This window comes from Lingula anatina, chromosome 9 (genome assembly GCF_051362555.1).
Source record: "Lingula anatina isolate TDL-2025a chromosome 9, LinAna3.0, whole genome shotgun sequence".
Lineage (NCBI taxonomy): Eukaryota > Metazoa > Brachiopoda > Lingulata > Lingulida > Lingulidae > Lingula > Lingula anatina.
The window spans coordinates 6370884-6384291 of record NC_141775.1 but is presented as its reverse complement, the minus strand read 5'-3'; the positions used below and the strand labels follow the sequence as shown (position 1 = coordinate 6384291).

Below are 13408 nucleotides of genomic sequence, written 5' to 3'. Positions count from 1 at the left end.
TATAAAAAAACTGTGTTACTTATGACTGTCAAACCTTTAAAAAAGAAACACTGAACTAAAATGCAGCCTGAGTTGGAAAAGCAGTCTAATTTGCTTCTTTTTCTGGAAGTTATACATTTGAGTGAAATATTCATTATCTTTTTGGCATATTCATAGTGGTACTCAGAGCTCCCATGGACATGAAGGCGAATGGTAATCAAATTTTCTACATGTCCATGCTATTTATAGTCAATAATCAAAAATTGGTGATAATTATTCTACAATTTATTATGTAATGTTACATCAAAATTGACAACAATCTTTTTGCACTGCTACTGCAAACATTATGAAAAGAAAATTGTGTTACTTATTATTATTTTTAACTTTCAAGTATGATTTCAAGGATTGGCATGCAGTTCAAATTAGAAAGCCAGGTCAATTGGGTTATTGTTTATTATTGAATAATTTATGCAGTTTTGTGTGAAATTTTCATTTTTCTCATTCTGGCACTATCTTAGTATAAACTTGAACTTTGATGGGCCTGAAGCCTTATGCTCCTACTTTAGTTGGTGTTACCTGTTGTGCATAATTAAAATTTGATGTTGACTGTGCAGTTAAACATAATGTATTAATGCATCAGAATTGGTAGTCTCCTATTTTGTTTTGTGCTTTTCTTAAGATGTGACTTATGGGCCTAAAAGGCCTTTGAGAGGGTCAGTCTGTAAATTTCCCTTGGGTATCAATTAGCTGAGCTCTGAGTTATAAAGTCATTTGCCTAATTGATTATTAATATTAATTAAAATTACATAAAGCACACTTGTTGATATCTCCCTGTAAACTCCCAAAGGTTAAGCTCTCTGCTAGATTAATAATAAGGAAGCAGTGATAATTATGGAGGTAAATTATTCAGGTAATTATATATATATATATATATATATCAAACACAAAGATGAAAAGTTTGAATAGCAGCATCATTGGAATTATATTTACCTCAGGCTCTGCAAAGGAGGTTATATTTTCACCCCTGTTTGTCTGTCATCAACATTACTCAAAAAGTTATAGACCGATTTTCGCTGAAATTTTCAGGAACTGTCAGAAGTGGGCCAATGATTAGTTTTGGTGGTGGTCTGGCTCAATTATCAATCAATAATGATCAACAATTGCTGCCTTGGCAGAGGTCTGCACTCTCGGAGTGCTTTTCTAGTTTTGTTATGTTTTCCTTTATAATTTTTTCTCAAACACTTGCATTTGTGACTTTTAACTCAAATCCGCTCGAGGCTCTGCAAAATTTTCCGTTTTTCCACAGAAGCAGTTGTATTGTTTTTATGTCTTTAAACATTATGTAATATTATTTTATTCACTCTCATCATTTTTGAAATATTGAGACTTTCATCGTGCGACTTTGGTCTCTCATGGACCTGAAACTGTAATCTTATTGAAGGGGTGGATTGAGACCATCTTCTGGGTCTTCCGGAAGACAGTCAAGTTATTAAGTTTATATTGACTGGTATCTATTTTTTTCTGTTGGAAGACCATCAAAGTGGAGGATGGATCAACATAGATACTTTGGAATACTGTCAGAAAATATCTCAGGGTCCGCTCCTGTTATTGACCATGTTACCTGTTGTGCATGATTAAAATTCAGTGTTGACTGGCAGTGCTATTATAAGCATTATTTATTAATGCATCAAAATTGACAAAATGACCTTTTTTGCATCTTTATTTTCTGTTTTTTGTCTGTACATTTGACAGCTTTGCTGCCTTGTTATTTTGTGTTTTTGTATGTACATTTGACAGCTTTGCTATCTTGTCTCAATACGTTTTAATATGATATGCTTTTTAAATAAAATACTTAAAAGTAATTTGAAGTTACACTGATTTCCGTTTGAGTACCAGTTGGTATTATTTGATACGGATGATTGAATTTTCTTCAGAAGTACGCAGGCCCTACGGTACGTCTACACCTCAACGCTGAGCAAGCCTTGCAGGTTGAAAACAACTGATCTCAGACTGGTAACAAAAATTCAAATCGGTTGATTTCAGTTGTCATATTAAAATTCAAATAGGGCGTACGTAAATCACATAACCAGTTTAAGTCCACTAATGCCACCGGTTTCAAATATAAGTGACCGGCCTTTGTTTACAACACCTGTCTCCAGGGAAATACTCGTCCCACTTGTGAAGCGCATCATGAAAATGATCGTAGGTGAGGGAAATATATAATTAGTACCACCAGCGTGTACGCTGGCGGTACTCATGGTTTTAGCCCCGACCCGTCTCGTACAGCTCCGCCGGCTCCTGCGGCTCCGCATGATGACATGGGATACGAGTCACCGTTACCGCTTCTCCTCCTAGACCACAAGGACCTGTGTCCGCATCTCTTGGATTTAGGTCACATATAATCTCAACTTGAACCCCCAGGTTTTTTTGTCTCAGTTGGTGCATTGACCTGGGCATGACGCTCGTTGAAATGGACCCTTGTCAGAAATTTTGAAAATTCAATGCTAAATATCTCCCAAACCAATGGAATTATGGGAAAAATTACTACGGATGGCTGACCGAAAGTCATATGTGAGGATTTCAAATATGCCCTTGGATTTGACCTTTGACCTTTATTTCAAGGTCAAATGGGCCAAAATTTTCTAAAAATGGTAATTTTTTGCGAGAAAACTTTTATTTCAGCCAATATTAAGAAACAAAACAGATCTTACCTATAATATTATTGGCAGGTGTTACCCTTAGGGTCATCTTTCATTTTCGTGAGTTTGGGGTCAATCGGTGCATTTTCATGGTAGTAGCAGCCATTAGATGCCGAAACTGAAAATTCTCTCTAATTCTGGAACCGTTAATGCTAAAGACCTCTTGTTTTTTGCATTTTGTAGAACTTGTCACGAGCAACACTGGGGGTGGTGTCCATTTATTTGTTTTTGATTGCACTATATCAAAAAGTTCAGAATCAAAATTCAGTGGTGAAAATAAAATGTGAATTACTCAAAAATTAGCAGAGATAAGCCCTTAGTTACTATTGAACTTGAATAGGAAGTCATATACTGAAAATCTAACTGTGACCTTGAAAATGACCTTTGACCTACTTTTCATGATGAACTGCACTTTGCAAGTTTGCTGATCTTTATATCTCCAAAACTGGCAAAGATATGCCCATAGTTACTATTGAACTTGAATAGGAAGTCATATACTGGCAGTCTAACTGTGACCTTGAAATTGACCTTTGACCTATTTTTTATGATGAAATGTGCATGTTTTCTGGCCCGCACATCTCTAAAACTGGCAGATATATGTCCATAGTTACTGTTGGCAATCTAACTGTGACCTTTAAATTGACCTTTGACCTACTTTTCACCATAAACTGAACTTTGCAAAAATTCTCTCCCTTTTATCTCAAAAACTGGCAGAGATACACCCATAGTTACTATTGAACCTGAACAGGAAATCAAATACTGGCAATCTGTGACCTTGAAATTGACCTTTGACCTACTTTGTATGATGAACTGCTTTTTGCATGTTTTCTGGCCTCTTTATCTCCAAAATTAGTAAGGAGATAACCATAGCTACTATTTAACTTGAATAGGAAATCATATACCATGAATTGACCTTCGCATATTTTCTTGCCCCTCAAATCTTCAAAACTAGCAGAGATATGCTCAGTGTTGCCCTTACGTTTTCTCTTTTGTCAGCATATATGCAACACTGATAACATATTTCAAGGAAAACCAATAGGCCTATTGTCTAGAAAATTACAGGAGTGATCAATGTTTATGAAAATACAGGCCAATTGGAAAATCCACTTGATTGGACCATTTTTATGTTATGTTTTTTCATTTTTTTTTTCTGCATATTTTGAAAATTTTTGTTAATTGCATAGAGCTTGTCAAGGACAAGACTGGTTATGGTGTTCTTTTTTTTTTTTGGGGGGGGGGAGGGGTGGTTCTATTTGAATGCGCTTACTCCAGCTGGTGGTACAATATCCGGAGGCGGTATCGCCTCTCTGATCCTCTAGTTAAAAATTATAATTGTCGTCTTTTTTAATGTTAAGTAATGTTAGTACATATTGTACACAGCAAAATAAGATTTCAGAAGGAGGATAAAACATGCCTGAAACACGTGTTAGGCGAAAATTGCGGCTCATCTTGCGTAACACTTCCGGTAAAATGCAATACTTCCCGAAAGATGGACGTTTTGGCAGATGCCCCTAACAATCCGACGATATCAAAGGTTTCCATTTGCTGTATTTTAATCAATTCGACCAAACTGTACCCTGAAAGTCAAAGCAACGTAAAAATTAGCTTGTAAATATTAAATATACCTTGGTCATTTTTACTAGCTCCAGGGGTAATCCTAGAGAGGGGTGAGAAACGTCCATTGTTCTCGTCAGCGAGGCTGGCTTTTTTCAGGGTATGTACGCACAGACAGAAAACTAAGTATTGTGGGAACATTACTAATGAAGCCACTGGTAGTACTAGTAGATATCAGCCTGTAGTCTTGAACAAGTGCCTCGATGACGAGTGAACAGTTGTCAAAAACAAAAGACCCAGGTGTGGTAGTTCAACTACTGTTCATGCTTGCCGCAACGACCAAACCAAATTGCTCCTCAAGGTCACAAAACAATATCCGGTACTGACGGCTAGGCTCGTCTTAATCATATAAGTAGCGCGTTTCCACCCCCTGCTAGCTCTGAGGAACAGCAGCCATGTTAGGCTTACGTCAGTCAAATAGAACTGCTCCGCAGTGAATCTGCAGTCGAATGTCATCAGACCCAAATGAAACGTAAAACAAATTTAAGTCAGCTTTATTTAATTTTATTTGCTGTATTTAAGATGTAAAGTGAAAAATAAATAATATTCTTCGTAAAGAAAGGATATATTCAATGTTTTTGTATTTTTTGCTTATCAAAGAACATTTAGTCCTGAGATATACACGCCGTGTGCATTGTTTGACAGCTACACTGTATGCGCGATACCACTATAAGGGCTGCGCAATAGCTACACGAAAATAAGTTTTTACAGCAGAATGTTGCTTGTATTGTGGCACTGACCTTCGACTGCAAGATATTTTCAATTCAAACTTCTAACTCCGCATCAGGTACTTTAATTTCCTTTTGTCTCGCCTGCACGAGACTTCAGCGCAAGACGGGAAAGGCAGCTCCAGGCGGCCAAACCTGTGACGTACGAGACTAATGACTTCCAAATATGGATCCAGGCGGACAAAGCTGTGACGTGTGACTTCCAAATATGGAAGCGCCCCAGGCAGAATTTTGAAGAAGAACGTTGCTGCTGTTCGCTAGAGCCTGGTATTGCTGATATGGGTTATATATGAAATCAAGATCGAGCTGGCAATACCGGAATCTAGAACCAAGGGTACCAAAATGACATTTCCATGAAATTAATTAATTAATCTTGGTCAAATTGTTTGGCATATTACCGTATTTGTTCACAAGATGATGTTTTGATCAAAGGCATAAAAGTATATGGTAAACAGGAAGAAGATATCAAAAAGGTTGCATAAGTGTTACAGCAATTGAATGGATATGGAGTAAAGGCTAAGAGAGTAAAGTGTAGCTTTCTGGAGCCAAAGTTGAATATCTGGGCTGTATGGTGGACAAAGCTGTACTTCATCCTACAGAGAAAGTCATGGCTATTCGAGATGCACCTGTTCCCAAGAATGTACAGGAGCTCGAGTGAATTATTGGACTTGTAAACTACTATGGTGCATTCTTCAAAGACATCGATGTCTACCACACTTGCACCATTAAACAGACTGAGGCAGAAGAATGTCAATTGGAAATGGACTGAGGAATGTCAAAAGGCATTTGACGCATGCAAATGTGAGTTAAACAATGACAGAGTGCTTATACACTATGATTCTCAACGCAAAATAAAACTCGACTGTGATGCCTCAGCATATGGAGTAGGTGCAGTCATAAGTCACATCATGGATAACGGTTCAGAAAAACCAATAGCGTTTGCATCAAGAACTCTGAGCAAAAGTGAACGAAACTATGCTCAGATTGAAAAGGAAGCACTAAGCATAATATCCGGTGTTACAAAATTTCATCAGAATCTGTATGGAAGAAAACGGATTCTATAGTGACTGATCACAAACCACTCCTTACCATACTAGGCCCAAAGACAGGAGTGCCTACACTCGCAGCAGCAAGAATGCAACAGTGGGCTATTATTCTGTCAGCATATGACTATGACATCCAATATCGCAAGTCTGAACTACACAGCAATGCAGATTGTTTATCACGTTTACCACATGAGGTGTCATCAATTGGCAGTGATTGCACAATATATGTATGTGAAGTAGCTACTGAGTTACCACTTACTGCTAGTGACATAGCAGAGGCCACTCAGAAAGATTCTGTATTAAGCAAAGTCATGGATTATATGATGAGTGGTTGGCCAGATTATCTAGATTCAGAGACACTCAAACCATATCATGTCAGGAGACATGAGGTTTCTGCAGAGCAAGGGTGTATCTTGTGGGGAAACTGTGTTGTGATACCAGAGATCTACCATCAAACACTGCTAGAGGATTTGCACTGGGAGCACCCTGGAGGGTGCGCTATGAAAGCAACAGCAAGGAGTTATGTTTGGTGGCCAAATTAAAACAGTTATATTGAATGTAAGGTGAGAGAATGCAGCGCATGTCAGTCTGTGCGCAACATGCCACCAGTGTCATCATTATACCCTTGGAAGTGGCCAGTTAGGCCATGGAGCCGTATTCATTTGGATTTCTTTTTCAAGGAAGGGAAAACGTTCCTTTTGGTGCATGATGCACATTCCAAATGGCTCAAAGTGATACCAATGCCTAATAAAGATGCCGAACACACCATCGATGAACTTAGAATACAGATCGCATCATATGGACTACCTGAGGAAGTGGTATCTGATAGTGGACCGCAGTTCAGTTCAGTTTAAATAAATTCGAGAAGTTTCTGAAAAAAAATGGCATCAAACAAACATTGGTTCCACCTTACCACCCCCAGTCGAATGGGTCTGCTGACAATTCAGTGAAAATTGTGAAATGGGCATTGGAAAAACACTTGCATGATGTGAAGTACAAAAATATGTCATTAAAGCGTAGATTTGCAAATTTTTGATGCGTTATAGATCTACTCCTCACACTGCCACAGGAAAAACTCCTGCAGAATTTTTTCTTAAGCAACAGATTCGCACACGTTTCAGCCTTCTTAAACCCAATTTGGCTGATGTTGTGGAGGAGAAACGAATGCAACAGAAACAACATCATGATAATTTAAAGCACCAGAAAGTTGTTTTCAGTGTCACGACCGTGAACGTGTCAGAGACATGACTGGCAGCAAGTTGGATATATGGTTGACTGGATCGGTGATTAAAGTTTTGGGCCCAAGGAGATACCTAGTACAAACTGAGAAAGGACTTAAGCATGTGCATGTGGACCAAATAATACCTGCATTTGACCAGTATTGTTTTTCAAAGGTTTTTCATCTCCAATGGTGGAGATGCCTGTAATTAATTAGAATTTTGGTATGACAACCAAACAGGTGTCAGACACACCAGTGCCTACCGGTCTGGTCACTGACACTGGTGACATAAATGTAGAGAAAAGTATGAATGGAAATTTCAGCAGCACCTGGAAAAACTCGAGTCACTGTATACAGGTGACGAATCTGTAAAAATTAGCAATTTTGAAAGCAGATACCCAGTGAGAAATAGTAAACCAAAAGTTATTGTTGATGTGTAAATATTCAAAGCAGCAAAGAACTCAAACACACTGTGAAAATTAATTACACTGTCTTAAAAAAAGAAAATTGTTGCATGACCTAAAAGACTTGTTCATAACTGTTTATGTTCATTTTTTCTTTCAGTTATTTTACTACTGGTGTTGTGGAATTTCTTAACGGTGTTCTACTTTTTAGTGTTTAACATTATATCAGTTCATTTGGGAATCTCTAAAAGTGACACTTACAAAGGGGGAAGGAATGTACATGTAGTAGATTATAGTGTTGGGGTTGTCATGGAATGTGCCCTCTAGTGAGCATGTAGGACAGAAGCACATGGTTCAGTAATAAAGTCAGTCGTGAAGATATTACAGGTTAATCCTACATAAACCAAATCCAGATAACATAAGTATCAAAAAACCCTCCAATGCAACCAACTAGTATGACCAGAAATATTGTGAACGGACTGAAATAATAGCCATGCATAAACTTGAGACCATCTCTAGTATACCACAGAGTATAATAACTTGTTGGGGGACAGTTTTGCCCCAGTACCTTAAACTTGATATTAAATTATAAGTCTTTTTTCAGCCTCTTCCAGTGGGCCACTTCACTATCAACAGAAAATGTGCTGGCTTCTCCATAGATTCCATTATTCAATAACTGGAGTGGCTATTTTTTTCTGCATCTTTTACCATGCTTGACATACTTCTCTAAAGTATGTCTCCATCTTGGCTGTCTTGGCGATAAATATAGTAACATCCAGGTTTTGCTATATAAAGGTCTAACCCACTGAGAGAGTCTTTAAGCATTAATACTGATGTTAATCTCAAAATTTAATTAATATTAATTTCTAATGTAGTTCTGAAAATGCTTGCAAATAGCAAAAGCATGTAATACTCCAAAGGTTTGTGAGAAATGTCACATGTAAAAAATAGACAATTACAATTCTCTAAACAGATTCGGCAAATAAGAAAGTACACCCAACTGTCATCAATAATTTTTATTGATTTTCATCATATTGTTCTTATTGCATACAATTTACCTGGCGCTTCAGGAAATGGAAATTGCCGTCAAAGGATTTTCCATGAGAGACGGCCACAGAGATGTAGATTCCACCATTGTGGTTCTCCTTAGTAACGGAGAACAAAATGTTATATATGGCACTGACTATGAACCAGTGGAAATTGACAAACTGATCCAGTGTTTTGATGGAGCCCACTGCCCTGCCCTTAGAGGCAAACCAAAGTGGTTTGTTATTCAGGCCTGTAGAGGAAGTAAGTATATTTTGTCAACCATTCTAGTATGAGAGTCACCAGCTGTTTCTTGGGGTATTTTATGTTATGGCCTCTTAATATAATTAAAATAGTTATTGTATTGTTATCTGTTTCAAGCAATAAAACAATAACCTTGTATATCCATTGGATGACTTGTAAAATCTTCATTGCATAGGTTTTGACCCAAATAAATAAAAATGTGTATCCATTATCACCAGATAGACAACAAACATTTTATTCTTCCTCCTTGAGATATATTTTCAAATACAGCTGCATATGAAGCTTGATTCACATACAAGTATCAGTATTTATTTTCAACATTTTTGACATATTCAGAAAGCAGACATGTTGGTGGCCTATTCCACAGTGCCAGGTAGAGAAATGTTGGATTTGCTGATGTATATTATAATAACCCTTAATTGCAATATATCTTCATAAAAGCTGCAAAAGTAACTCAATTTACATACTTGTACCAATATTTATTTTCTACAGGAAAATTTAATTCTGGGTTTAAAGCAATGGACGGAGAATCACCGCCACCTGGTAGAAATGCTGGGCCTGTTCCAGCCACTCCAACCAGTAAGAATGTAGTTGGCCCAGCGATGTTAGAGCAACTACAGGAAATGCATGTCCGAAATACTGAGAATTTGAGACAGAAGCTGCCAGAAGAAGCAGCCATGTTGGTGGCCTATTCCACAGTGCCAGGTAGAGAAATGTTGGATTTGCTGATGTATATTATAATAACCCTTAATTGCAATATATCTTCATAAAAGCTGCAAAAGTAACTCAATTTACATACTTGTACCAATATTTATTTTCTACAGGAAAATTTAATTCTGGGTTTAAAGCAATGGACGGAGAATCACCGCCACCTGGTAGAAATGCTGGGCCTGTTCCAGCCACTCCAACCAGTAAGAATGTAGTTGGCCCAGCGATGTTAGAGCAACTACAGGAAATGCATGTCCGAAATACTGAGAATTTGAGACAGAAGCTGCCAGAAGAAGCAGCCATGTTGGTGGCCTATTCCACAGTGCCAGGTAGAGAAATGTTGGATTTGCTGATGTATATTATAATAACCCTTAATTGCAATATATCTTCATAAAAGCTGCAAAAGTAACTCAATTTACATACTTGTACCAATATTTATTTTCTACAGGAAAATTTAATTCTGGGTTTAAAGCAATGGACGGAGAATCACCGCCACCTGGTAGAAATGCTGGGCCTGTTCCAGCCACTCCAACCAGTAAGAATGTAGTTGGCCCAGCGATGTTAGAGCAACTACAGGAAATGCATGTCCGAAATACTGAGAATTTGAGACAGAAGCTGCCAGAAGAAGCAGACATGTTGGTGGCCTATTCCACAGTGCCAGGTAGAGAAATGTTGGATTTGCTGATGTATATTATAATAACCCTTAATTGCAATATATCTTCATAAAAGCTGCAAAAGTAACTCAATAAAGGGAACCGGAGAAGATCAGCATTGGTCAGAATTGTGCCGGAAGTGACGTGCAGTGGTGTTAGAAACGAAGTTGAGTGGTCATTTTAACATAGAGGTGAACGGCAGTGAAGACGGGTTGTCGGAGGAAAAACAAGTTTTCTAAACAACATGGTAAGATAACACTTTTTCTTTACGCATTTTGGGCAGAGAAAATATGAAAACGTGACACGGAACTTGAAGGTGCAAATCGTGCTTAATTGGCGGTCAACTTGTTTTAAAATGAATGCTGCATCGACTGCCATTGCGACAAAGAGTGTAAATGGAAAATAATTCCCGGGAGGCTGTAAATCGTTGCCATGTGGAAATTTGGCATTAATATAATCCGATATGTCCATATCTAAGTATTTTTTGGGTGTTTTATGGTATGGGCTGCAATTAGAACGAAGTTTTAGAGGTCTTGAAGGACCTTATGAAAACAAGGAAGTAGTTCGTAACTAACAAGTGAAATTTACCGATCTCCGACTGCTGTGCACAGCTGTATCTTTTTTTCAATATATTGACAAATTTTTATATCTTTATATGTCCATCTGACATGAAATGCTACACACATGAGCACACTAATACACCTTTTACACTGGGGTAGGCATAAATCAGTGACGAATGCCAAGACAAAGGTGACATTCTGACAGCCATTTATCTGAGCTAAAAAATCACAAGTACGCGACTGGCATTTCACTGACAAGATCTTCCCAAAAAGACGGAAAGAGAATTCAGGTGAGCTGACAGGTCATTAAGACTAGCTCAAAGTACTAATAATTGACATTACAGTATTATGCAATACTCAGTTGGTAAAACGATTCTCACAGGTAGATAAGATGTAACATGACCAATTTCTATAGGCTAATGATTGCCAGCCTGAGGAAATTGATTTCCCTTCTCTTTTGTCAGTGATTTTTAACTCAGATAAGAGGCTGTCAGAATGTCACCTTTGTCTTGGCATTTGTCACTGATTAGCGCCTTCCCCAGTGTAAAAGGTATATCAGTGTGATCATGTGTGTGGAATTTCATGCCAGATGGACATATAAAGATCTAAAAATTCGTCAATATATTGAAAAAAAGACACAGCTGTGCACAGCAGTCGGAGATCGGTACATTCCACTTGTTAGTTACGAACTACTTCCTGGTTTTCACAAGGTCCTTCAAGACCTCTAAAACATCGTTGTAATTGCAGCCCATACCATAAAACACCCAAAAATACTTAGACATGGACATATCGGATTATATTAATGCCAAATTTCCACATGACAACGATTTATAGACTCCCGGGAATTATTTCCCCTTTACGCTTTTTGTCGCGCTGGCGGTCGACGCAGCATTTATTTTCTAAACAAGTTGACCGCAAATTAAGCACAATTTTGCACCTTCAAGTTCCGTGTCATGTTTTCATATCATGCGTCTATTATTTTTACAAGTATTCTCTGCCCAAAATGCTTAAAAAAAGAGAGTTATCTTACCATGTTGTTTAGAAAAATTCTTTTTCCTCCGACAACCCGTCTTCACTGCCGTTCACCTCTATGTTAAAATGACCACTCAGCTTCGCTTCTAACACCACTGCACGTCACTTCCGGGCACAATCAATCTTCTCCGGTTCCATGTATTTACATACTTGTACCAATATTTATTTTCTACAGGAAAATTTAATTCTGGGTTTGAAGCAACAGACGGAGAAACACACCCCTCTGGTAGAGTCGCTGGGCCTGTTTCAGCCACTTGGACCAGGCAGAATGTAGTTTGCCCCATGATGTTAGAGCAACTACAGGAAATGCATGTGCGAGATACTGAGAATTTGACACAGAAGCTGCCAGAAGGAGTAGACATGTTGGTGGCCTATGCCACAATGCCAGGTAGAGAAATTTTGGATTTGCTAATGTATACTGTAAATTATGAATTTTTACAGTGTGCTCATGTTACATTGAAATACAGAGTATAAATTATTTTTTTTATTGGATGAAAATTTTAGAAAGAAGAAAACATGGGCAAGCTATAGTGGTATATATGTGGCAATGTAATTAACATTTGGTTTGGCTGAATTATAAATTTAACATAAGAGATTTTTCATTCAAACATTGTCTTGAATGGACTATATTGAACATGCGGGGTTGAGGTCAGTCTAAATGCTCATGACCCATAATGAAAAAAATTACCCATAATGTTGTTTTAAATATTCTCTAGGAATGTTCAGTTCTAGATCTCTCCAATATCTAACCCCAATTCTTTCATCTTGTATCATTCTTCAAAAAAATATATACAGACTTGACATTTAATATGGAATATTTTTCCAAAATCATAATTCATCAGTTTTTTTTCCTATTTTGTTGACTGATAAATGAAAATAAGGATTTAAACCGTGTCTTAATGACTGTTGATAATCTATTCGATGTCAGTGTGACATCAGTTCATTAACTGAATTCGCCAGTGAATCATACAAAAATACATTGCCTTTTTAAAGTCATATGACAACCATTGAAAGCGATATTTTGGATCTCCATATTTTCCTAATTATTGTCTTTAAAAGAGTAACACGTCCCTCAAAGGCCCCCCATGTCAGTGTCTTGTCACAGCAACAGTGGCTGTTACGCTTGACCTCATCTTGCTGCTACCAGAGGTTTCAAGCTGGTATTCCTTATGATAGGTTTTTAGAGTTTAATCTGACATAAAATTCCAGGCAACGGTTAAAACTTGTCCAATTTGTCTCAGTTTTGTTGTAGGACATGCTGACCATGGATACGGCGAGTAATGACCTACCGTCATATTGTCTATGTGGTTCAATTATGGCGATTTTGATGACCAAGGAAGCTACTCATTCCCTTGGTTCTGTAAGTTTTTTGCTATTAAAAGTGCTCTGTATGAACCGGCAATCTCATCGTGCAACCTAAAATTGTTCCTAAGGTGCCCCCTATCAATTGATAGTCAAGTTGTTCCCAGATTATTC

At 37.7% G+C, this 13408-nt stretch overlaps 1 protein-coding gene across 1 annotated transcript in view; it reads left to right on the top strand.

Annotated features, from left to right (window-relative positions):
* Positions 1-13408, top strand: part of LOC147759830 (uncharacterized) — a 53984-nt gene that overhangs the window by 26371 nt on the left and 14205 nt on the right. The window contains exons 6-10 of the mRNA XM_086995262.1: positions 8760-8979; positions 9472-9684; positions 9804-10016; positions 10136-10348; positions 12108-12320. Coding sequence (XP_086851388.1) covers positions 8760-8979; positions 9472-9684; positions 9804-10016; positions 10136-10348; positions 12108-12320 — 1072 coding nt within the window. The remainder of the gene's footprint in view (positions 1-8759; positions 8980-9471; positions 9685-9803; positions 10017-10135; positions 10349-12107; positions 12321-13408) is intronic.